General features: G+C 40.6%; 2 protein-coding genes across 3 annotated transcripts; one reads left to right on the top strand and one right to left on the bottom strand.

Moving 5' to 3' along the window:
• Positions 1–2818: 2818 nt before the first annotated feature.
• On the bottom strand, positions 2819–11158 carry LOC119889620 (isocitrate dehydrogenase [NAD] subunit beta, mitochondrial-like). 2 transcript variants are annotated; one of them, XM_038700454.1, is made up of 11 exons: positions 11013–11158; positions 9486–9659; positions 8560–8680; positions 8406–8466; positions 8172–8304; positions 7508–7641; positions 7230–7332; positions 6980–7126; positions 6656–6750; positions 6425–6485; positions 2819–3407 (listed from the first exon to the last, which is right to left on the bottom strand). In XM_038700454.1, the coding sequence occupies exons 1-11, from the start codon at positions 11052–11054 to the stop codon at positions 3330–3332; spliced, it is 1149 nt and encodes a 382-aa protein (XP_038556382.1). In that variant the 5' UTR covers positions 11055–11158; the 3' UTR covers positions 2819–3329. The 2 variants fall into 2 exon arrangements, with proteins under 2 accessions (XP_038556382.1, XP_038556381.1); XM_038700453.1 differs by lacking the exon at positions 2819–3407 and adding an exon at positions 3667–5055.
• A 2489-nt stretch (positions 11159–13647) lies between these two features.
• Positions 13648–24399, top strand: LOC119889619 (WD repeat-containing protein 1-like). The gene is made up of 15 exons (XM_038700452.1): positions 13648–13803; positions 15148–15269; positions 16396–16486; positions 16577–16724; positions 16880–17060; positions 17781–17858; positions 18058–18138; positions 18583–18816; positions 19111–19198; positions 21016–21172; positions 21422–21509; positions 21709–21819; positions 21991–22164; positions 22273–22417; positions 23510–24399. The coding sequence occupies exons 1-15, from the start codon at positions 13788–13790 to the stop codon at positions 23614–23616; spliced, it is 1821 nt and encodes a 606-aa protein (XP_038556380.1). The 5' UTR covers positions 13648–13787; the 3' UTR covers positions 23617–24399.
• Positions 24400–25558: the final 1159 nt, after the last annotated feature.

The following is a 25558-nucleotide window of genomic DNA, read 5'->3' as shown; positions in this document are numbered from 1 at the left end:
GGTGACACAATGTTACAGCGAGAGAAAACATGCTGGTAACAGCGACATTGTAACAAGTGTGACTCGGGCTTTGCGCAGCAAAAACAAGAAAACTCACCACAACTCCTGTAGCGCCCAGAGGAAACCCGAATGGGTGGGTGGGGGGGGATAAAAAGCCAGGTAGGAATTTCTCCCCTTTGTCTTCCACGTTTTTCAACCCGGGCCCCGGTCTCCACACCCCATGAACCGAGAGTGTGAGTGGGGTGGGGGGACCTGGGTGATAGCAGAGGAGGTAAGCACGATACGGGACGCACAGCCAACACTTCGCGGTCAGTTTATCTGCTAAATCCAGGCAAGGACTGCAACCCCCCCAAAAAGCTCCTTAATTCGCCCTAACGTTTCGTCCCTTTAGAGCGTACTTTGTTGGGCTCCCTGGGTGTTAAATCCCACGGTTATCCGCTGTATCCGGGCGCGTCGGCCGACTATTCTAGTCCGCCATGTTGTGTGTCTGTCTGCATAGGAAGAATGGGAAGCGAACAGCAAATTCCCAGGCCAGGCCCCGTCTCTTCTCCACTCTGTTTCTCCACAGCCCGCAGCGACACCTGCTGGCCGAGCAGGAGTCTACATGCTCCGGACTGTGCACACGGTCACTGCAGCGGCCACCGGGATCAGTGCTTCCCACGCTGAGGGCCAGGGGACCTCCAACGGGTCCAGGAAGAGCCCCTGACTCATTGTCACTTCCTTTGTTTAGGAACCCCACAAATAATGAACCTCGCAGCTGAGGTGCTTGTTGTTCTGTCAGCTTTGTTTGTTTCTTTTAAAATATAGCTAACATTAACCTGCCCAGGAGCTACAGATGAAAACTAGTATTTTGGCTAAATTTGCCACATTGTAGTGATGTTACTTAATGTGTGGTGAATCAATGAATAGGCTAAAATATAAAGGTGCAATATGATACTAGTTTTTTCCGACTTGTTCCACAATGTTTTAGATTGATTGTTGCAAAGCACCTGTAGGCCTACTGAAAAGTGCTATACAAATAAACCTATTATTATTATTAGCTACAATATGTGACATTAAGGTGGTTTGTGGTCCATATTAACAATGCGTCTCATTCATAAGTAAAGGCGATTGTGAGTTTATAGCAATCAGAGTATAATATTGTAGACCTGAACTGAAGAAAAAAGCTTGAATCAAAAATAAATAATTTAGAATATACAGTAGGTTGAGGAATCCATTCCCAATAGTAGAAAAGTACCAGAAAAAGTCAAACAAAGCATAACATTACATAACCAGAGAATACATTAATAAATAATATTGTTAGTTAAATAATTAAGTGTAAAAGAAATATAAAGCTTTTATACATACTTTATATACCGATGTATGTAAGTGATTGGAGGTTAAAGCAAAAATACAGAACTTTTTAGTTCTTTTTACATATTTTCGCGGTCAGTTTATCTGCTAAATCCAGGCAAGGACTGGAACCTCCCCCAAAAGCTAACAGTAACAGTATTATTTATCAGTGTATTTAGTTATATTGACTTGTTGATAATATTTAACCCCAACTGACTACATGTTGTCAGTTGGGGTTATACCATACAGGAAATGCCTATCGCCTTGAATGTCAATATAACTAACTGTTAAGTAAGATGCTGATTTTAATGGTAACAACTAACAACTTACTTTACTAACAACTAACAAGTCATAGTTCTTAGTGCTAAATGTTTATGTTGTAGGCTAATAAAAGTAATCAAATATTAAATCTTGCCTCATTTGGAACTAATAAATGTGGAGGTCTATTATAGGGTTCAAACAGCGGATTAATTAGTCACTGAAAATTATTTTTTAGTTTTAAACATGAACCCTATTGTTTTTTTCACATATTTTGGTGTTGAAATGACACGGGTAGGCACAAAAAGTTTTTGGAACCGTGCAGTAGGCTTCAGCTGGCAACCGCAAACTGGCTGCAGTTGCTGCGACATAGGCATATTCCTTTGGGGCAATTGCACCCATCAAAATTACATCCACAAAAAGTGCTTCTTTTTTGCTACCAACAGGCTCAGACTGTTATACGAGGTGTTTAAACAACACCGGTAGCACCCTTTGTGTTTAACAAAAAACTGAAGTCTCACTCGAGGAGGTTATTGAGAGTTGTTGCAGGAAGACGACAGTGGAAACGTGAGTCAGTGTTGGAGAAAGGAGTTTGTTGTGTTGGAGTAATGTTAGGAAGTAAAGGCTAGCAGTTCCTCTATAACAAACTTATCTCCTGTTTCCACCAGCATTTTCTTGTTAAAACAAAGGGTGTTACTCATATGGACCCTTTCCATGATGTTGTCAGACACCTTGTATAACTGTCTGACCCTATTGGTGGTAAAAAATAAGTATATTTTGTGGATGTAATTTCGACAGGCGCACCTGTCCCAAAGGGCTGAAGCCATCTACTGCACAGATCCCATATCTTTTTGTAACTACTACTAATTTTGAGACGAAAATAGGGCCCAGGTTTAAAAATACCAAAATTACCCTTAACATGTCAAATATTCACAAATTTTAGCTTCTTGGCAAATATTTGCCAAGTTTCTTAAGTCTTTTATTATAGTAAACAATTTCCTTGAGTTTTAGACCGTTTTAGACATTTTATAAACCAAACATTCATTGATTAAACCTTAATGCCAATTATCATAGCCCAACAATATTGTGTAAGCACTGTGTACTAGACTAGCATGTCTGGAGATCTGGTGCATATACCAATGCATGCTGACCTAGCACCAGCAGCCATGATAAACATTTTATAACACCAAATACTAAATCAGTCTTCTATTAACATTCACGCAGGGACTTTGCACACAAGATGTCATATCTCATTTATTATTCATGTCTCATCATAAATTAAGAAGCAATAAAGCTGAAACTTGAAGTTAATAAATAATATGAAAGTGTACATAAATCATATTTTGACTGCTGGTTAATGTCCAGACATAAAACCATAAGTCGGAAATTACAGGAACTTGCCCCAGACAGAATGTCAATGGCTAACTGTGTACCTGACTGGCATGGAAAATGTGTTGCGTTGATTGTAAGACTCTACATGTTGCATACAACATACACTTTTCTGCCTAACATGTCATAATTAATGTGTTATGGTTATGCTCAACTGCAAACCAGAGTTTGTGGATATCATAGCTGGGCATTTTACCTACACTGTGTTTAAGTTGGAAAATGTGTGAAAGCTGTTGCTGGAACATACTATCTGGGTACAATCAGTCAAGAGATCAGGAGGTGGTAATAAAAAATAAATAAAAAAAAGCATTTGTGCGTCTCAGCAGCTGACAGATTTGCTAATACAAAGCTTAGACTGCCATGTTAGCAATGACAGCCCGGGTGAACTCGTCGCTTGTGGCATAGCCCCCGAGGTCTCCAGTGCGCACCTGTTGCAAAACATAAGCACAGTTTGTTACTATACGCACAGCTGCAGCAACACATGTCCACATACAGTGTCACAGCCTGCATGTTAGAGAGCCTTTAAAAACTGCATTCACAGAACACACAAACAGTATGATTAGTGAGATACGAAGTTTCAGAATGCAGCGGTTTAATTTCCTAAGGTATGGTTCTTGTCTTTATTTTCTCACATTTCTATTTTTAACATTACGCGAGGCTGAGAATTAAAACATACCAGTATATAAATAAGGTCCATCCATTAACCAGATGCAGTATTTAATGTTCAGAAACGGTTTCAAATGTTAACGAGATAACCCACTGCCACTCTCCAACACACACCTAGTCTTATGGTATTGATTAGTATTCCACCATAATATCCCAAGTCAAAGTATTATTGTACAATAGTACAGCATTCGTGTAACAAGCTTTAATATGCAACCGTGAAAGAACAGGACACCGTTTACACTGGTTGTGGTACACACACACACACACACACACACACACGATCATGCCAAAAGGTCAAAACAAGAGTACAGTAACTTCTGAATGACTTATTTGTGGCAAACAACCGACAACCAACTTACTTGTGATGTCCAAATTTGAAAATGACTAAATTGCAGGCCAGTAATACAAAAAGCATGACAGATGAACTGGTGAGACCAAGCAGTTGTTTGAACTCTTACAGCATCAGTGGCATGAGCAGCATCATCTTATACAAAAGTTGTTTATAGGAGTCCTTGAAAATTCTGTTTAAATATATTAAGTGTTAAAATAGTAACTGGATTATTAATATCACAACAAGAAACATGAATTCTGCCTTTGCTACACAGTAACTCACAGCAACATTTTCAGGTTTTAGTTGAGTTTCAGCACTGCGATGGCAGTAATATTAAAAACATTAAGAAACGTGTATGTTGCAGTATTAGTGGGTCATGAAGCAGCAGTGTTATCATACTGTATATTGATCAACATAAGCAGTCAGTTGTTTCAGTTTTGAGTGAAGAGGCTATCAGAAAATGAGATAAAAGTCAGGTATGGTGGTGGTGAAGAGTGAGCCAAAAGCACATTAGCTGATATAAACTGTTGATAAAGGCAGTCTGGTTGCTTTACAGACAGTTTCTCACAATCTGTGATGGCAGAGAGGTAGACTGAAACAACAAGCGCAGGCCATGAAAGCAGGCAGACAAAAAGGTATCCCTGCATGGGTGAAAAGATTAAATCAGCAGAGTAAAAAAAAAAAAACAAACAAACACAAAAAAAAAAAACAGCAAAGAGATGGACACAAGCTACGAGGAAGACAACAATATGACAAATCTCTGAAAGGATGCCTCATGAGCACAAGGCACCACTGATCCCACTGGATCAATCAGCAAATCCAGTATAAAAATCAGACATTAGGATGCAACTCATGGCGTTTGCAAAAACGGAGCGCCACAAATGTCATCTGGCAGCGGGAGGGGAGGTGAGTCTTAAGATGCGTCCAGTTCATGTTAAGAACAATCTCCAGATTTAAAGAAATGTCAGGGACGAGTGTGATGGAACATCTTAGTAAACAGGACGGTGGTGCAGGTTTTCCACAACAGCTTGCACAAAGTCTCCAGTGGTGGAGTACCCGCCAAGGTCTCGTGTCCGTACCTGGGATGTGCACAGACACACAGGATAGTGGGGTACAAGGACAGGAGGGAATTACAGGAAAGGGGAGAGGGAGAGGAAGGGTACTTCAGACAACATGCAGGCAAATTCTGCTTTCAACTGACAGACATTCCTTAAAAATGGGTCATTTCTCACATTCACACAGTTGCCTCAAATAAAATGCCACCTCAACTGAAACGCCGGCTTTTGCCACCTCTTAGAGGGGATCAATGAGAGCGGGGGGGAAATCTGTCCTGAAGCTGTTCTTGCTGAAATCCAATTTTTTTGAGCTGAATTTTATCTGAGGGATTGAGGTCTACCGACTTCATGCTAGTGTTTTGTCAGTGCATGCTAATGTTAACATGGAGCAGACGCAAAAGGCAGGTTTCCAAGCCAGACGACAAAAAAAATAAAATAAAAATACCTTGCATATGATGGAAATGCAAGAGATGGGCTGAAGTAAGATGCAAAAGCATATTCTCTCACACACACACACACACACACACTCAAAAGTAAATAATTAAAGGCTCTCTAACATACTAAAAAAGGACAGTTTGCAGGTTGTTCGATGTAGGCATTTGAGGGTCAAGGACTGCCAACATTACACTTGTTGGTTATTGCTGGTGTCACTTAGATGTTCGGGGTCACACACACACTGAAAATTACCTGCCATTCAGCTTTTTATTGTATTTCTCATTTTCTTAAGTGCCTGCAGCTTTTTGACACTGTATACATGAAATTACTGTTACAGGCAAAATCTATCATGGTATATGTAATTTTATATCACAGTAACAGTATTAAATCACAATACAGTTAATTGTTCTGTAAACTCTATTAGGAAATGGCTTAAAACAACTTTCATAACATTTGATTATGCCTCCTGCTCCATATTTACAATTTCTCTCTCCTCATCCATTTTTTCTTGTCACGCTCTTCTCCTGTGGCGGTTGGCTAATGAACTTGGAGGCAACTGGATTTTCGAGAATTTATAGATACAGTTACATTGCCAGCCCGAAATATATAGAAGAGACACAAAGGGATAGCTCCTGCGGTGGAAACTGTATTGCCTCTACTTCTGTATATATTCTATAGTTGCATGGTATATACCGTCACATCACCCAACCCTAATGTGCTGCATGCCTGTTTACAAACACAAGCGGACACGAATAAAAGTCCTGTTGGCTTCACGTTTCTGAAGTGGAACCACCGGTTTTATTTTGCTCCACTTGTATTCGCAGAAAACTTTCCCTCTTGGTGATAATACTGTTAGTGTTTACATGACATGTTTATGTCACAGCAGGTGTCTCCACATTCACAGCATGGATGTACCAGTGGGCATACAGCAGGTAGAACTAACAAGTTACACACTTACCTTGCCCTGTTTGATGACCCTTTTGACAGCATCTGACACCATTTGGGAGTGATATTCAAGGCTGCAACACAGTGCCAATGAGAATTAAAACAGGTGTCCATGTACACGTGTCAACATGCAGATTAACAGGCACTGAGGCTGGAGGGGTGTGGTGGACCAAAACAGAGGATTAGGAGGTACAGTGTGAAACATGATGTCCTTCTTACTAAAAGACCTAAGAGGTTGACTCACTTGAGGTGCCTGAGCATGTTAGCGGCACTGAGCAGCATGGCTGTTGGGTTTGCAATGTTCCTTCCGACAGCTTGTGCGAAGGGGTGGCGTGCACCCTGAAAGAAAAAGGGGGATCAAGAATGACACTGCTGTAGTCTCTTCCTCTCCAACTCCTCTTCATCACCAAGTACCAGAGAAGGGTTGAGTAGTAACACTATGTCAATAGCGGTTTGTATTAATGTTTTCTACCACACACGTAACTGAAGTATGAAAATCAAACTCTAAACACATGAACCAGAATAAAAGCAGACTAAACAGATTTAAAAACAGTCAGTGGAAACTCACAGTCTCAAACACAGCATACTCTGCACTGTAGCTTTCCCCAGGAACAACACCCGCTCCTCCAACCAGCCCTGCTGCTAGGTTGTCAATAATGTTTCCATACAGGTTGGGCATGACCAGCACGTCAAACTGGTATGGGTTCTGGACCAGCTGCAGCAAAGAAATACAAACAATGACATGTTCAAACCGGGAAAGGAGAGTGAAGCAAAATCCTCGGCAGCAAATGATTTATTAAAGTCAGGAGAGTGTGTACCTGCATGCAACAGTTATCGATGATTATAGTCTCATATTTGATTTTGGGGTACAGTTGCGCCACCTCCGCACAGCACTGCAGAAACAGGCCATCACCTAATTTCCTGTAATAAGACAAGGGGATGAGGACAAGTGTTGCTGTAACTGTAATGCAAATTATAACCCAAATTAACACCATTTTAGGAATTAACAGAAGAATGATTTCAAAACCTGCACAAACACACATATGTATATATTTAAATGATAAAAAGCAAAGAGGGCTCTCTTCTATTTCCTTACATGATGTTGGCCTTGTGAACAGCGGTGACCTTGTTTCGCCCTTTCTTGGTGGCATAATCAAAGGCAAACTTGGCGATGCGCCGTGACTTCTCTCTGGTGATTATTTTCAAACATTCAATCACACCAGTCACACTCTAAAGAGCAAGAAGAAACAATACATGTTTTAATACAGTCATTCTTGTTTAAACATTGACTAATCCACAGTGTGAGACAATTAAACCACCACCCTATCCTACAGGAGACGCATTTTTCTTCGAGTCTGTCTGATGGAACAGATTCACTTTAATTTCAATGAATCAAGCAGCCAACACGGCAGCTGCTCACATTTCACACATGCTTCAGGTGTAATACTGCAAACTGTTTTAGGCTTGAAGTCCTTTAGGTGTCACTGCCAATTAACACTTATGATGAGTCTAAAGGAGAGCTAAAGAATCATTATCTGAGTAGAAATGAATGAAGTCTTTCCTGTGACTATGTAGTAGCTCAAAAATAAAATCCTGAATTACAAGACACACACACACGAGTGACTCATCTTTGTTTTGATACTTGGTTTATTGTTGGTCAAATCTCTGTGTTCAAGGGAAATCTCTCACCCATTTCCTTCTCATGTGGGTTTAAAACCACAGATCATTTTCTGCCTGCAGTGAGTAAGAGTAGTGTTTACCTCGTGCTCAAGGGAGCTGTACTCCCCCTCGGTCTGTTCGCGGATGATGACCAGGTCCAGGTTGTTGTGGCGAGTGCTGTAGCCCGGCAGGCTGTTCACATGAACCACATTAGCAAACAGGTCCAGTTTACGCCTGGGTAACGGATAGGGAAGTCGAGTTATTTAAAAAAAAGAAAAGAAAAAACAACACCAACAACGAAACACAAAATACAGCTTTTTTTTTCCTGGTCTTACCTCAGTCTCATCTCATATGAAGCCAGCTCCCCTTTGAACTCCATGGGTGTGTGAATCTTTCCTGGTTAACCAAGCATGTCACGGACATTTATTTTAAGTCTAAAACCTCATACTGTACTGTACATGCAGCCTTTGAAATAACTCGATGCTGTACCTTTCATGGCCACTTTGTTGTTCTTCATAGAAGTTAACACTTGCTCCAGCTTGTCCTCACTAGCCATGTTCTGCACCTCACTCAGGTGAAACTCCTCAAATTCTACTGGGACGTCTCCTGCCTGGAGACAAGACAAAAAAGTCAACTTAAAGATCAGCCATTTTAATCAAAGTTTAAAAATACATGCCATCAGCATATTTAATGGATACCCTTATATGGCCTATATGAAACCCAGCAATGTTATTTCCTGTGAATGTTTACAATTAATATTCCATCTATAGCATAGCAGATGAGATTAAGGGTGACTGCATGTCAGCCAATTTGAGTAATTAGCATATATAGATAATTGATCGACTCCAGACTGTTCAGAACTCAGCTGCTAGGCTTTTAACCAGAACAAAGAAATATGATCACATCACCCCTGTTTTAGCTTCATTACACTGGCTCCCAGTATGTTTTGGAATAGACTTTAAAGTTTTATTAATTACTTTTTTCTGACCTTTTAGTCCCATACGCACCAGCACGTACCTTGAGATCCTCGGGCAGAGGTCTGTTGTCTGTTCCAGAGTCTCGACTGAAAACTAAAGGGGACAGAGCGTTTGCTGTCAGGGCCCCGAGGCTCTGGAACAGCCTGCCCGAGGAAATCAGGTCGGCTGAGTCAGTGAACTCTTTTAAGTCCCTTCTTAAAACATACTTTTATAGGAGAGCCTTTCCCGATTTTATTTATTTTTAGCATGCATTTTAGTCTCTTAAGTGTTTTCTAGGTTGTTTTTTTTTTGCTATGTATTTTATTGCATTTGCACTTGTTAAAGCACTTTGTAACTTGTTTTTTAAAAGTGCTCTATAAATAAAGATCATCATCATCATTATACACACGCATATGTATTTTCTTCTACTCATGGCACCACATATAACAGGAAAAATACCTTGAACACTTCCTTGACAGCGGTCATCAGCTCAGGTCCCACTCCATCCCCTGGCACCATTGTGACCTTGAAGGTAGCATCAGCGCGGGCCGGCGGGGGTTCTGGGCAACGGAGACCAGCAGACACACTCAATGGTCGAGACACCAGCTGCTGCCACCGGGGGCCGCTCAGCCCCTGAGGATGGTAAAGAAGACACAGTCACAACAAGCACAATATAAAACGAGCATCTTTTCCCCTATAGTAGTAGCTATCCCTTTAATAACACTGGCTATAATGATGATTCCCAACATGTTTGGCTTGTGACCATTTACGACAAAGCAGTGGCTGTGTGACCCTTCTACTTAGTTTGCATATGTCTATGAGATGAGAGCAATTCCAATGACGTTCCCTTGTCTCTGTTCAATTTAAGAGGCCAGGAGAGGTAAAACTATCCAGGATCTCAGCTGACAAGATTAGTTGATTAATAAATTATTTGTTCAACAGAAAATTTATTGTATACAATTTCAAACACCATTCATTGTTTAAGTCAGAAATGAATGAAGTCTTTCCTGTGACTATGTAGTAGCTCAAAAATAAAATCCTGAAGAAAAAAAAATAAAATCCTCTCATTTTTCATCTCCAACTTATGCTTGTTCCACCTTTTCCAGTGTGAGGGTTTCTTGCTTTTCTCTGTTTTATATTATCATCAGGACTCAAAAGTTTGGGGTTTTTCAGACAGATTAAGACATTGGGAGATGGTCCATGTGGCTCTGTGAAACTGTGATGGGCATCTTCAAACATTTTATAGACAAACCAGCTAAATCAATTAACTTTTTTTACCCCCCCCATGTAAAATCATATCTATTGTGCCCATTTGATTAAATGGGATGGGTGTGTTGTTTCAAGAGGACCCTGAATGATCACCAGCCACTGACCAGTGGTCAAAATGAGACCTACAGGAAAATATAACACGACTAGTTGACTTCAACTGCCATCAAGAGACTATTTGAGCACAAACGCACGAGTGACTCCCACTGACATTGAATAATCGGGTAAGAGAGAAAAACTGAAGATGACACAAAGTTATCAAATCAAACATACTGTATATTATCTGACGAGGCCATATGTTGTTTTCAAGACAGTGTCGTTGTTATGTGTGTAAGGGTAACTGAAGCCTCTCTAGGAAAGAGGTTCCCATGTCTGGGTTTCTAGGTTAGCTAGCTACTTTAGCTAATTATCTCACATAACGTTACCCAAGAAGACACAAGTCTAACCTAAACTACGTGGCCGCTTACTTATTTGACGAGTAGGCAAATCTACAAGATTTCTTCCTGGTCGACCAGCTGATAAAACCAGATGGCGCAACAAAAGCACTTTATCACTACCGTTGACCTGAAGGCTAACTACGGGGGCTGGGCTCATGGTTAACTAAGCGACAAGACACAAGAAAGACGGTTTATGCTTTGGCTGAACAGAAATACAACTTCAACCACAGTAGCGCCTTTCCTTTGTATAAAATAAGCTTGTAAGCGTCATCTTTTCACTCACCTTGACCAATGTTACAAAGCTTCCTCTCATGGCGGCCGCCATCGTCACAAGCACGCAGCGACTGAGCTATTTCTTCTGTGGTTTTGTAGAGATAACAGGGGTCTGACTGCGGGACAATAGTGCCTCCAAACGGACACAACTGTTATTGTAACATGGCGTGAAAGTTGTATCCGCATCCACTGGGGACTGTCTTGCTCCGGGACACTTCGGCAGACTAGCTTGTAGGTTGGCATAACATGAGGGCTGAAACATGTAGCCTATTATTCTGGACAAAAATTCTGAGACAAGAAAAGGGGTGTTGGGGAACCACAGAAAGGGGACTATATTTGCCTTCTGTGCACTAATCTAAACAAAAAGCACGATTGAAAGCCGGAAGATGCAAATCTAACAATTATGATCTTCCACTGGTGCTACAGAGGAAGAAGAAACTTAAAAAGTCAATGCTGCTACATGTAGGCTACCCTACACCTGAGGGATAAATATCCCTATAAGGCAATACAGACTCACCTCATCTTCTGGCTTCAATTCATTCATTGCGACAGCCTTTACAGCCCCCATCACTTAGGAGAGAATAAACAAACAACAGTGACAACACACCCGCACTCTATATATGTTACACAAGTGACACAATGATTAGATCGGCATCTATATGCAGCACACAAGCAGGAAACACTTGTCTGTAACTTTCTGTGGTTATTTCAATGGGTTGAAGATCACTCTTTTTACAGGTGATGATGAGCTACTATAGTGAGGTTGAAAAGCAAGTTTAGTGAAATGAGAACTTGAATCCAAAGATGGGATGACACAGAGAGAAGAAATAGTAATATGTGGTGAAGAATTTAGAGAGGTGTAGAAAATAGGAGACACTTAAACCTTACAACTAGAGAGAGTAGATTAAGTGTACTTCTCTGTTTATTTTCTTTTCAAAACAATTGTAACTCATTATTTGCTCAACCCCATAATCTGATTTTATTTTCCATTTAACTCTTTTAACCCTGATTGTACACTGCACTGTAACTTTTATTATATTTTAATGTGTATTTTTTCAATTTCCCTATGTTGCTTTAAAACTTTTTATATTTCCCCGTTGCTTTTATTTTTTATGTAAAGCACTGAATTATGTTGTTGTTGAAATGTGCTATACAAATAAACTTGCCTTGCCTTGCCTTGCCTTACAATGTCTGGTAACTGTTCACTTCCCTTTGAACGATACAGGGGCCCAGAGCCAGAGCTGCTGCCCCGGGACATGCTAGGGATTACAGTTTTTTTATCAGAGCTGAGCTCAGGGGGCCCCAAAGTGTCTAGTGGTGCCCCTCCATCCTTATGTGAACAGCTGAGGATGCACATTTTCACTCTCATAAATTTTGCTTAATGCTGCATTGCCCGCCCTCTGAAACAGGTCTATCCTAAATAGGTCAGGGGATTCCCAGTCCTATTCCAGCCAAGTGATGCTCTCTACTGACACACAGGATGACATCAGATTTTAAAATCACCATCAATAAACTAGGTCAGTGGGCTACCCTCTGACATTGGTTAAATAGTCCTCCTTTACCTTGTTTGGCATTTCATTTGGTTATTCATGCTAGCATAATTTTGCCAGGGGCCAAAGTAAAACATCCAATGTATGTATGGACATTTTGCCCTGAGCCAGGCCTCTCAGGTAGTCCTTCCTCCATGTACAAATCCCTCCTCCTCCTTAGTTTGTTCCTCTCATACATTACCACTACATTCAAGCTACAGCGCTAAGCATCCAATTTTATTAAACACAAACCCCTGGTAATCTTAGAAATATACACAGATGAGACCATCTGTGTAACAGCACTTAAGGCATATTCACATTATCCTGTTATATCACCTCTTCCATTGGCCACCTTCATTGTAGGCTATAAGCCTACGCGATGAATTGCCTGTCAGCAGGCCGCTGAGCGGAGCAGGGGTGGCCTGGTTCAAATTTGTTGAACTTGGACCTGAGTTGTTGACTGTGTCCACTGCTTGAACTGAAATACGGATGAAAAACGAATGACGTGTGTTTGTGAATTTCCAGAACTGTCCAGTAACACATTGACCTCATATCAAGACCAGATCAAAAATATATTTGGTTGGTAAATACCAGCCCAGGTTTGAACCTCAAACTACTTAGATAAAAAAATATTTCATTTGCACAGTAAATATATTTTTTTCACAGTTTCCCACTGTGGCTCTATGCACTTATACAAATAGACATGATTGCCAGAAACACATGTCCATGGTGAAAAGTAGGAAACAAAATCGAGGTGGCTAGAGAAATCTTAAAGGATTCTGGAAATATTGTTAAATGACTTTCTTGGTTTTTCACAGGGCATTGGGAATGTATCTGTCAGGAAATGAATGATGTTATGACAGTTATATGACCTGAATGAGACTCATAAGAAGCTCAAACTGGGTTTACCCCACCGTTTTAAATAGTCTATTATGTATAGCTGTCTGGTGTGTACCCTCAGACTGGGTTAAGGCGTTACCCTAGCCAATTGGATTGGTGAAGGCGGAGCTTAGCGAATTGTAGCCGGACAGACAGTACTGAGGGATGACTGCTCCCATCGCAGGCAGTGCACGGCGAGTGGCTGACAGCCGCAGCGTAGTATCTGAGTTTACTATATATGGGCAAAGCCAGGCTGAGCGAGAGCTGCCCTCGCTTCCGTGTTTGTGTGATCAGGGAGTGCACAGCCGGGGAAGCGTCAGTCTCTACTGTTTCATTCATTTATAACAGTAACGATAAACAAGTGACCAGCAGGGAACATGCCGTATGAACTGAGTAAGTCTGTTTATTCTTAATAGCTAACGGCCGAGAGGAAATACAATGCATAATGTTGGTCGACATTATTCAGCAGACTGAGCTAGTCAGCCAAGTAGCCCGTAGCTAGCTGGTTAGCTAGCCTCGCCCATAGCTGCATGATTTTGACACTTCATTTCGCATGTGAAAGACAAAATCTTGGCACTGGAAGCGGTCCTGCCAGATTTAACGCACGCCTGTGTTTGATAAGCACGATTTGCTGTGAAGATGCTCCGGCACAAAATCCAGCTCATTACAGACCGTCCAAGTTGGCGTTAACGTTAGCTGGTCGAGCTAACGTCAGTCAGAGGAAATAGTTGTGCTCACATCGCATTGTTATGACATGTCCAGACAGAGGCTGGCTGACAGTCCTCTGCTGGGGAAGCGGCTCACACAAACGCGCTGTGTGGTTGCTGAACAAGCGTGAATTAAAGTTTGACTGCAATTTTAATGGCGAGCTGCTGGAGGTGAGAGTTAAGAAAGGTGTGATATAACGTTAGGGCCAATGCGGAAGCCCAAGAAATACACCAGCCTTGTTACAGCGTTTTTGTTAGTGCAAGATTTAATAGGCTTTTGTTGGAAAATTTACATTTATGTATATAAAGCCTAACTAAGATCATATATAATATAGATGATGCTTGTTTTTCGTCTTTATTGTCACAAGTTAAGAACCTAAACAATACATGGCCTATCCATGAATAAAGCAAAATCTGCCCTTCAGTTATCAGTAATACACTTCCCACAGTATAGTAACATGTCAAAAAGGGTGAAGCACAGTTTGAGGAAGTGTATTTAAATGATACAGCTTACAGTTATACGACATTTGTCTTATTGATACTGAGTAAGAATAATAATTTTGATGCAACAGCCAAATCTCCTGCCATCTTGTTTTTGTCTGGGGGATAAATAAGTTAATGTCTCACGGAGACTGCTAAGACAGCTCTGTCCTAACTTGGTCTGAACTTGACCAATAAGGACAGACCTGGCTGTTCAGTCAAAGTGTCCGGAAACGTTACTGACGGAAGAGGCTCTGTTCAGCACAAGTCCTCAGAATGACTAATGAAGAACTAAGTGATGTCGATTAAGTCTGCTTACTTGTGCCCTTTCTGGAGCACTGGAGGTGCAAGACATTAGTCCAGACGATGCACGTTTCAGGTGCTATCATGTTTCAGGCTGTAGATGCACAGTGTAATATTGTCTGTCTGCAAACTATACCTTTTTATGGAATAGTTCAGTCAAATGCTGTTTTCTGGTGTATGCTTACTTAAGTTATATTAACCTTTTAATGTTTTCGTGACCTATCATCTGTCATGCCTACTTTCTTAGGACATGTGTTCGCCAGTCTCCCACAGATGGAGAGGGGAGTTGCAAAAGTCATTGGCGGTGATCCCAAAGGGAACAACTTCCTGTATACAAATGGGAAGTGTGTCATCATCAGGAACATTGAAGTAAGTTTCATATTTTTAAGAGACACACTGTGTTGCTTGCTTATTTATTTATTCATACCAGCCTGGGTCGTGTTCTGGCCATTATTTATATTAGCCATGATGACATTTTACTCCGGCTTACGGTAAATTGCTTTTATTTCTACTGAATTTGGTGAGTCAAATTTAAACACCAACCTAAAAGCGACAAGTTCACTGACCTTTAGGTTAAAAGTATCATGTTTCTTGCACCTGACCACACCCTTTGCACGGTATTTAAGAGCTTTCCCAACCCATGCCACTACAAAACACGCAGCACAATAGCACGGTTGAATAGAGTGCGACCTCTGTTGCACGTGTATCACGCCTGTGGGTGATGTTGGGGTGAAGTGAACGCTGAGTACGACAGCAAGGCTCACTTTACAAGACAGAATGAAACAGTATAGCAATAAAATTAACAAAGACTAAAATTACAGTGCATAAAATCAGGATACATAAACAATTAGAAACGAAAGATTGCTGTGACCAGAGAGAATAGTGATCACGTTGGATGAGCTAGTTTAAAAAGATGTGTTTTCAGGCGGGATTTAAAAATGGAAAGCGACTCAGTGATACGGATGCAGCGCCGCTGATGGCTCTAAACCCCATAATGGTCAAACAGGCAGGAGATGCAGTTAGGTGAATAAAGGAAGAAGATCTAGGAGTACGGGTGGGTGTGTTGATATGAAGGAGGTCACTGAGGTACAGAGGAGTGAGGTTGTGAATGAGTTAATTGATGAATTTGAGACAGAAGAGAATTACAATAATCAATGCGGGATGTAACCAGGGTGTGAACGAGAATGGCTGTACTAGTGGGTGAGATTTTAACTCATCTTTTTTTTAGGATTTAACTGAAAATAAATGGGGTGTGTGATCATTGTCATTACTTGCCCCAGTAGACACAATCATAAAGCTGCATCCCTTTTTAAAGTTCCTTTTTATTAATCGAATGAGTAAAATGTTATCATAACCAATGAGAACGAAGGCCAGAACCCTGAAAATAAGGTCCAGGTTCAAAGAATCCAACCACATTTTCTTTTGACTTGGTGCTTATTGAGAAGGGAACCATCTAATGTTCCTGCTGATGTTTCACATTTGCTGTCTTTTCCAGAATCCAGCTATAGCAGACATTTACACCGAACATGCGCATCAAGTTACTGTCGCTAAGTACGCCCCCAGTGGATTCTACATTGCATCTGGAGGTAAATGATCCATGTAAGAACACATGTCAGCAAATGGGTGCTACTAATGCTGATATTGTAATAAAATAATTGTTTTTAAATCCTTTTTAGATGCTTCAGGAAAGATCCGTATCTGGGACACCACCCAAAAGGAACACCTGCTCAAGTACGAGTACACCCCTATTTCAGGCAAGGTCAAGGACATCGCATGGACAGAGGATAGCAAGAGGATTGCTGTTGTTGGGGACGGACGAGAGAAGTGAGTGTGAAGATACAGGGTGCCTGTCCATCAAGACTGTGAAATTACCCATAGCATATTATTATTTGACTAAGCAATATTTTCCATAATGTCTTTTCATTTAATCCTGGCTTGTAGACTTGTTTATAGACATGCATGTTCATCTCTTGTTGTAGGTTTGGGGCAGTGTTCCTGTGGGACTCTGGCTCCTCAGTGGGAGAGGTTTCAGGCCATGCCAAATTAATCAACAGTGTAGACATCAGGCAGAAACGCCCATACCGCCTTGCTACTGCCAGTGATGATACCACCGGGTCCTTCTTTGAGGGGCCTCCCTTCAAGTTCAAGTTCACATTACGTGTAAGTTGCAGAGATTAACATATGCTTTTTTTCCCCCCTACCTGTACAGTTTTTGGACAGGGGTATTTCTGTTTAAACAAAGTAGTAGGAGCAGAGTTGATTTTGCTGGACCTGTCGGACCAGCTGAAGGGTAAATGTCAAATTCAACAAAACAAAATATTGTTGCAAACGCAGACAAATTAGTGGATTATGGAAATATTCTGTGACTTTAAACCAGATATCTTATTTTAAATCCCCGTTGGTCCTTTCAAGTCTGTAACACCCTGGTGGTTTTTGACAGTGCAGCCTTGTTTGTCTTGTTTCCATATTACATAACCCACTTCCCCCATAAAGGATGTGTGAGCCACATTCTTTAAAACGGGCCTTCCCTCTATAACCACGTAAAACACTTTTTAAATGTTTTGATAGTTGCTATTCTTGCAACATGCACTGCACATGAATTTTCTATCAAAATAATAACTTTTCCCTGTAGCATTTTGTGTTGTTTAACCTTGGTCAGCCCTGATCATCAGGTCTGAAATGAGGAAGGACTTTGTCATGAGGATGACCAAGAATAATAATATTTATCTGGTTAATTTGCCGGTTTGCCTTATGTCATGTCTTATTAATTATAACAGATTGAAAGTAAGGGACTGTGCTAAATAAAACACTAATATGGACTGCATATTCATGTCTGTCTTTACGGATCATCACCTTCTGTCTGCCTGGTGACTGCTAAAGGACCACAGCCAGTTTGTCAACTGCGTTCGCTTCTCTCCAGATGGAAGTCGGTTTGTCACAGCCGGTGCTGATGGCCAGGTGAGTATCGGATTATCAGGTGTGGCCATGTGACAAAGATTACCACAATAATTAATTAATTAATTAATAATAACTATCACTGTATATTTACTGAAATGATAAAAAAATATGTTTCAACCTAAAGTAGCAGGTTGATATGTGAATATATTAACATATAAATTCACAAAAACTGTGGGTTTAATGAGAATAACCTTTACAGATTTTCGTGTATGATGGAGCGACTGGTGAGCGTGTTGGCTCACTGGGTGGAGAGAAGGCCCACAAAGGAGGAATCTATGCTGTAAGTATTAATTTTTTTTTTTTTTATACATGAAACGACTCTACATTCAGTATACATTTAGCTAGTCTGTCTTGTTTAAACTTAAAGTATCATCACAGCGTTTAACCTCCTTATCATCCTCTGGCCCATTAACTTGGTTAGTTGGCTGGTTTTGTTTTTCAGGAGAGCTAGTTATAATCAGAGTTAGCATGCAGTCTAGAGTATGTGGATACAAGATGCTTATTTACCTATTCAAATGAAGGATTGTTTGCTCTGACAGCCGCTTCCTTCTGTCCTCAAGTTACTGATTTGATTTTTCTGTTGATTTAATCCACAAAGCACTCGGGTTTCTGTTGTTGAGTGAACATTTATAGGACACTTGAACACTTTGTAACACTTTGGCTACATGCATATTAAAATCACAACTTTTTCTTTTAATCCGCCCCCCCACTTTCAATCCTCCAGGTCAGCTGGAGCCCTGACAGCTCCCAACTGATCTCTGCCTCAGGGGACAAGACCGTGAAACTCTGGGATGTTGGTGCAGGTACAGCCGTCACCACCTTCAACATGGGCACTGATGTGACAGACCAGCAGCTGGGCTGCCTGTGGCAGAAGGACCACCTCCTCGGCATCTCCTTGTCAGGATACATCAACTATCTGGACAAGAACAACCCTGACCGCCCCATACGCACCATCAAGGTCAGACTCTGTTTAAAGATGCTATTCCTGGATGTTATCAGAGTTCCTTTATACTGATAAAACATTATGTTAAAGCTTATTTTACGCCATAAGTGCAGAGACTAGAGGCATCTGACTTTATTTAGCAGAAGGCAGTGAGATCTTAGGTCACTACAGAAGCATTCAAAATGTGGCTTTCACTGGAATTCATATTCTACCAAATCTCTCAAGTGATATTACTGAAATATTTTACATTAGCTAATCTTTTATGCCCTTATAAGTGTATCTGAAAACATGTTTTTGTTCATCCTACAGGGTCACACCAAATCCATCCAGTGTTTGACGGTTCACAAAAATGAAGGGCGATCATACATCTACTCGGGGAGCAGTGATGGACACATCAATATCCTTTCCCAGATTAATGGTGCCAATAATGACTGTAAAGGTAGATCAGTGGCCCATAAGTCAATAAAGTGCCCTTTATACTACATGTACTTTTGTTATGCCCAGTTTTGGCAGGTGAAGACATTTTATTTTGTCTTAGTAATTGGTTTGAGAAGTGTTTGTTGTTGTAATACTTATTTTGGCCACACGAGGCTGAAGTGCACCACTACCGAAACATGGACTAAAAGCATTCATGTTTTCTTCCAGGTGAAGTGCAGATTAAAATAAATTTCTAGCCAAAAAAAATACATGAGTTATGTTGCATAACCTGTTTACACACAGTATTCTGTACCTTGTGTTTAGAGTGCATGGAGAAATTAAAACTCGCCTTAGATCAGAATGGTCTCTCAGGGCTGCTGTACATTTTTATCAATATCTATATATATATTTTCGTCAGAATTTCATTGCTGACGGACGATTGTTGCAGGAATCGAAGGCAGCACTACATTGCTTGCATTTCATAGATGAGGGATCAATACTAGATGAGGAAGCCTTTGTGCTACATTCAGTAGCAATCTGGACAGCTTTTTTCATTATTCAGAGATGGTGGGTTCTTGCAGCCTTAATCTTTGCATTAGAATCTATGTTTTGATGCATTAATGCAGGGCTATTCAATTGGGACGGATTTTAAAACCAGGACACGGAGATGGGCCGGACATTTTCTCACGAGTTGGGATGGGTATCATTAGGATTTTTTTTTTTTTTTTTGGGCACTTGTATTGGTAATCCTTATTTGTTCAGTTCTTTATCGATGCTCTTATCAGTCCTATTTATTACTAAATAATTGCATGTTATTTGAAAAAATGAAATAATTTTGTTATTAACTAAATGTTGTTTCTAGGGCAGCAACAGGATTTACAACAGCAAAGTCACTAATATCTCACTGGAAACAAATCTAAAATGTGAGTTAAATAAATCATATTCCTGATGACGACAACATACTGAGTGAAGTATAGAAAGAATGAACATCTCACTGTCGTCTCTGCTGCTGGCGGTAGAGAGGAGGGCTGGTCTGTCTCAGCTACCGGCTGAGTTTATAATGTGTCATATTTTAATGTACGTGGCAAACTGAGCTTAACAGTTACTAAGGACAGACAGCTTTCACTTTAGCTTGTTTTTAACAATAAGCTATCAGCTGAGCTAGCACCGTGCTTGTGTAAAACCAAAACTCAGTGCAGTGGATGAGAGACTGAGCAGATTAAAACATTGCAATTTCTAATTAAACAGGTGTTGGTAAAGTATTGAATTTTTACTTGCTAAGTTTTTATTGCACCATGTATCCTACTTAACGAGTGTAGTGGTTGTCAATGTCTGTAATGTCCACTGATCAGCTGGCTGACTTTGCTGCAAGTGTGTAGTGGAGGCGCTCTGCAGACACAGGAGAGGAGAGGCTGCAGGTCGGACAGTTAGTTTTGAGCTTAGATTGGCGGTGATCGGTACAGTGCATGTGAAACTCAACATGTATGAGAAGGAAACGATATAGCTCACTCTTAAGCTACTTCCATTCACTATACATGTAGTTTTCATTTGTTGTCATATATATTTATGTGCTGGGCCACATGGAGGGTTGCTTCGGGGCCGGATTTGGCCCACGGGCCGCCAAGTGTATAGGGCTGCATTAATGTGTACAGCTAGTTCAGTTGTCCCCATGCTCACTTGTCAAAGTCACTTAGCGGTGTGTGCGTTTATTTCATAGTGGGGCTTTTTGTTGCCACTTTCCTGCAATATTAAGTATCCATGTCTACAGTTCATTTGTGCCTTTAACGATTGCCGCACATTACTGGGATGCAGAAACCGGGGAGAACAGCTGCTTCTCGGGGAAGGGCCACACCAACCAGGTGAGCAAGGTGGTGATCGACGAAGCCAACGAGCTGGTGACGTGCAGCATGGACGATACACTGCGCTACACTAACATCAACAAGAAGGAGTACAGGTAGGGGCCACTGTGTGTTGCTGTGCAGATAACTATGAAATAAATTTAGTGGGGATTATATCGATGATCTGCAGTTTGTCTATTAATGATAATGAAGACGGTGTGTCATCTGAAAGATAAATGTCATTGGTATCTCTCTTGTTTTCTTTTACCTCTGAATATGGGCTTTCAGAATTCCATAACTTCTCGGCCTCTAAATGTTACAATGCTCATTTATCGTATAAATAACCCAAACTGATGGTTTTTCAGTGCCTCTGATGTGGTAAAGATGGATGTTCAGCCTAAAAGTGTGTCAGTAGCAGTGGGAGGGCTGTCGCTGGCTGTGTGCATTGGACAGGTAATGTGTTTTTAATGTATTCATCGTCGCCTAACTTAGCCAAGTTCTTAGTTCAGTATTTCTCCTGTGTACACATTTGAGCATTTCAAAGGTTTTACATCATCCACCTGATATTTTAATCCTCTAAAGTTTCACTGTCTGCAAATGTTGTCCTTTTTTTTTTTTGATGCAATAACTTGTCATCGCTTGCTTTCTCTAGATTGTCTTGCTGAAGGATAAGAAGAAAGTCTTCACATTGGACAATCTCGACTATGAGGCAGAGGTTGGAGTTCTCCACCCTGGAGGCACCACTGCTGCAGTAGGAGGAGCAGTAAGTGGACACGATTGGTCAGCTTTGCTCTTGGAAAATGCTTTCGAGTTTGGGGGGGGGGGTAAATGGCCATCACAGGAAACGGTTCAGTACATTGCTCATCACACACCAAGGACTCCTCAGGTGTGAGAGTCACTCTTGTTTTGTTTTTTTTTCTTCTCCTTTTTTTAGGATGGGAAAATCCATCTGTACTCTATTCAGGGAAACACTCTAAAGGACGAGGGTCAAACTCTGGAGGCTAAAGGGCCGATCACAGACATGGCCTACTCAAATAATGGAGCCTATCTGGCTGTCATTGACGAGAAGAAAGTTGCCACAGTTTATAGTGTGGCTGACGGCTACTCGGTAAACATTTGTCTGTTCTACTCAATATACAGTACCTCTAGCAGTTTTGTATAAATTCGAGTCATTCTCTATTTTTGAAAATGATTTATCACTCTTCTTTTTCACCAGGTCAAAAACGAGATGTATGGACACCACGCCAAACCAGTGTCTTTGGCCTGGTCCCCTGATAATGAGCACTTTGCGACTGGTGGGATGGACATGATGGTGTACATCTGGACGGTTGGTGATGCAGACAACAGGATTAAGGTCCCAGGTAGGCCAAGAAAATATTGCACGTGCACTTTCACTCATGTCTGGCTTCCACGCAGATATATACCATATGAGTTCTATAAATCCACTAAGCAACACAATCATAGGAAACAGGACATTTAGAGCTGAGCTAAATTATGCATTTAGAACATGTAAAGGTAAGAAAATGGTTGAGATAATATTAAAACAACAGGTTTTGAGTTCATTAAAATCTTAAAGGTCAAGTGTGTAATATTAGGAGGATCTGTTGACAGAAATGCAATATAAGATCCATAACTACGTTGTCAGTAGTGTATAAAGACCTTACAAAATGAACTGTTAAGTTTTTATTACCTTTTAGAACGAGCCATTTCTGTCTACAGACACCACAGGTCCTCTTACATGCCATGTTTCTACAGTAGCCCAAACTGACAAACTGCTCTGCAGAGCGAGTTTTGTCACTACTTTAAATATGTACGAAGAAGAACAAATAACGGTTATGACTGGTTTATTAGAAGTATTACAGGAAGAGAAATTTGGACAAATGGAGGACCACATGATTTATTTAGCCCAAGCGCAGACAGAGGGTGTCGGCCACCGTAGCTTCTCCTAAATTGTACATGAGACATAAAGAAGTATACAGAACTTTGATTCGTGTCAAAATCACATATTGCATATACATATTTTACAAACATGTAATTTGTAAAAAGGTTATAATAATTTGTTTGCTGTGCATGTAGAGTGAACTGCATGTTGTTTATATGCTCTGATAATGCTAATCCAACACATCTTTGTAGTAGCGTCCATGGTGATTCCACATTCCGACTTAAGAGCACATGAACACACACTGAGGTCTGAAGAACGACTTCACAACTTGGCGAAATGAACTGTTGGCTGCTGGTTGCAATTTGCAACCCTCACCACTAGATGCCACTTAAACTTACAAAACTTAAGCACTGCTTTAAGAATTATACCTTTCTAAAGTCATAGCTCGTTATGTATTTGTTGTGTGAAGTGAACTTGGCTGTAAATGGTTTCTTGTCTTTTTAATTTAATGCTTTTTGTCTGGGTTGAGAAATTTTTGTAACAAGGTTGTTTCACGCTTTAATGTCTGCAGACACTCACCGGTTGCATCATGTTAGCGGCCTGGCCTGGGTAGATGAGCATACACTCGTCACTGCCTCCCATGATGCCAGCATCAAGCAGTGGACTATTACGTACTGAGCTGCAAGCATACAAACATCCACATCTCCAGGGACAAGGACTACTGTAGAATTCAACCTTTCTCTTTTTTTAACTGTATTTTCACTGTCTAAACGGTGTTCTATGCTGTCTGTAAACATTGAATTGTAAATGGTTATGGCTGGGGAAAGCACCCATAAAAATGATCTGAGACACGTCTCTTTGATGCGAATAACCTCAACTTACACAGAGACAAAATGTTGAAATATACAATGTAACCATGAGTGCTTTTACATCTCTTTTGAGCGTTATGGACCCAGACAAATATTTGTAAGCTCAACATTCCATAGGTAATTGCTTTCACCGAGTTTAAACAGAAATCCATGTCTGTGGTTAGCCTCAATGCATCCTAACAAAGGCTAGTTTTTGTTGTAAAATTAACAAAAACATTTTTGAAAAGAAATGAAACCTTTTGGTTACATTCCTGAAATGAGAAGTAACCGGTCCCTTTTTTTTTTTTTTTTTTTTTTTCAAGGTTTTAAGAGGGTGGGTGTTTTTTTGTTTTTTTTTGCTTTCTCTTTACTTTCTTTTTGATTCACAATTCTTCCTGTTGGACTGGGGAGCAATAATAGGAAATGAAAGAACAATGTATGTGTACAATCAAGATGCTGTCTGTTCAGTTGAAGGTCCTGTGTTGTTGCTGTGTTTTTGTTTGGGCCCACTATGCTAGTCTCACTTTATTTTTCCATGTCTTTATGCATCTGCTTCCCAAAGTGGGAGTGTTCCATTAATAATAATAAAAAAACACTTTTTATGCATTTTCCAGTTCATGCTGATTTGCCCTCTTTCTGTCGAGTGAAAACCTTCACAATTTCATGGCATTCAGGAACACATTGAACTGTGCGTATTTATCAGGAGGGAGTACAGACCGCGAGGAGCAGATGACAAAGCTTCCTCACACGTTTAGTGCGTTATTTGGCCATCGATATCCCCGGATTGGACATTGTCCTTCTTAGATAGTAGCCTACTCATGAGGAGCTGATGATGCAGTACTCACCCAGATTTTTAAAATACTTCAAGAAACGAAGAGTTACGTACACTGATATTATCTTACCTGTAGAAGGGGACACATTTATCTGACACGTAAGGTCGTGGTTAGATCAATTTTACTGAAAACACACTATTAATGAATGCTAATGACTTGGAATCATTAACTAATTGATTCTGTTGATCGATCTAAATGATGGGCGGGATATCAGTAAAGTGAGGTATACCAATATGATTTCAAGCGATCTAAAATTAGACAATACCGTTTATACCGACATAGTTTGATGTTATGTAATTATAGGGTTGCCACCTTCAATACAGAAAAATAAGGGACGCCTGCCACAGCGGGGGCCACATCCCTCGGGGGCCTGGCAACCACAGGTCCCATGGTGTGCCAGTGGTGGTATATCATAACTTAAAACATGTTTTCAGGAAAGTATTAAGATTGATACCACTGGACATTATAATCTGCTATCTTCTATTGAAATCCGTGTGAACAGATGCACTCAGTCTCTATCACAACTGTGACAAAGGACCAACCTACTCAGCCTCTGTTCAAAACACGACTAAAGGGAACATCTTGTCTGGACTGCATTCTAACCGATGCCCCCGAGTGGCCACACAGTGTCCGAAGCATTATATACAGCCCTTTTCCAGTCACCAAAACAACAACTCAACAGACTAGTGGTCATATTGTCATAGCTTAGGCCAACAATGTGTGACAATGTGAGACCACAAAAAATAGGCTTTTGGAGGAACTTGTGAAATGTGAACTGTATTTGATTAACTTATTTAATCAACATGTGCATAACTTATTATAAATAGGCTAAAAAAAAGACTGTTGCAAAGGATTTTCCATGAACATCAGTGGATTCGAAGTAATAGGCCTTGTGTGCAGTATTGGAGCATGTTAGGCCTACTTCCTTTTATAATTTTT

This window comes from Micropterus salmoides, unplaced genomic scaffold, assembly GCF_014851395.1.
Source record: "Micropterus salmoides isolate LMB-PRFRI ecotype aquatic unplaced genomic scaffold, ASM1485139v1 Ms_hic_scaffold_569, whole genome shotgun sequence".
NCBI classification, from domain to species: Eukaryota; Metazoa; Chordata; class Actinopteri; order Centrarchiformes; family Centrarchidae; genus Micropterus; species Micropterus salmoides.
The sequence above is the reverse complement of the archived record's forward strand: the minus strand, read 5'-3'. Positions and strand labels throughout refer to the sequence as shown.

Excerpts from the sequence above, each read along its gene's own strand:
- LOC119889619 (XM_038700452.1), top strand. Across the intron at positions 16,487-16,576 it reads ATTCTACATTGCATCTGGAG|ATGCTTCAGGAAAGATCCGT; the intron begins GTAAATGATCCA and ends AATCCTTTTTAG. Across the intron at positions 21,510-21,708 it reads TGGCTGTGTGCATTGGACAG|ATTGTCTTGCTGAAGGATAA; the intron begins GTAATGTGTTTT and ends TGCTTTCTCTAG.
- LOC119889620 (XM_038700453.1), bottom strand. The coding sequence starts at position 11,054 with ATGGCGGCCGCCATGAGAGGAAGCTTTGTAACATTGGTCAAG. Across the intron at positions 8,681-9,485 it reads CTGTCAAGGAAGTGTTCAAG|GCAGGAGACGTCCCAGTAGA; the intron begins GTATTTTTCCTG and ends TCTTGTCTCCAG. Across the intron at positions 5,056-6,424 it reads GGGTCATCAAACAGGGCAAG|GTACGGACACGAGACCTTGG; the intron begins GTAAGTGTGTAA and ends TGCACATCCCAG.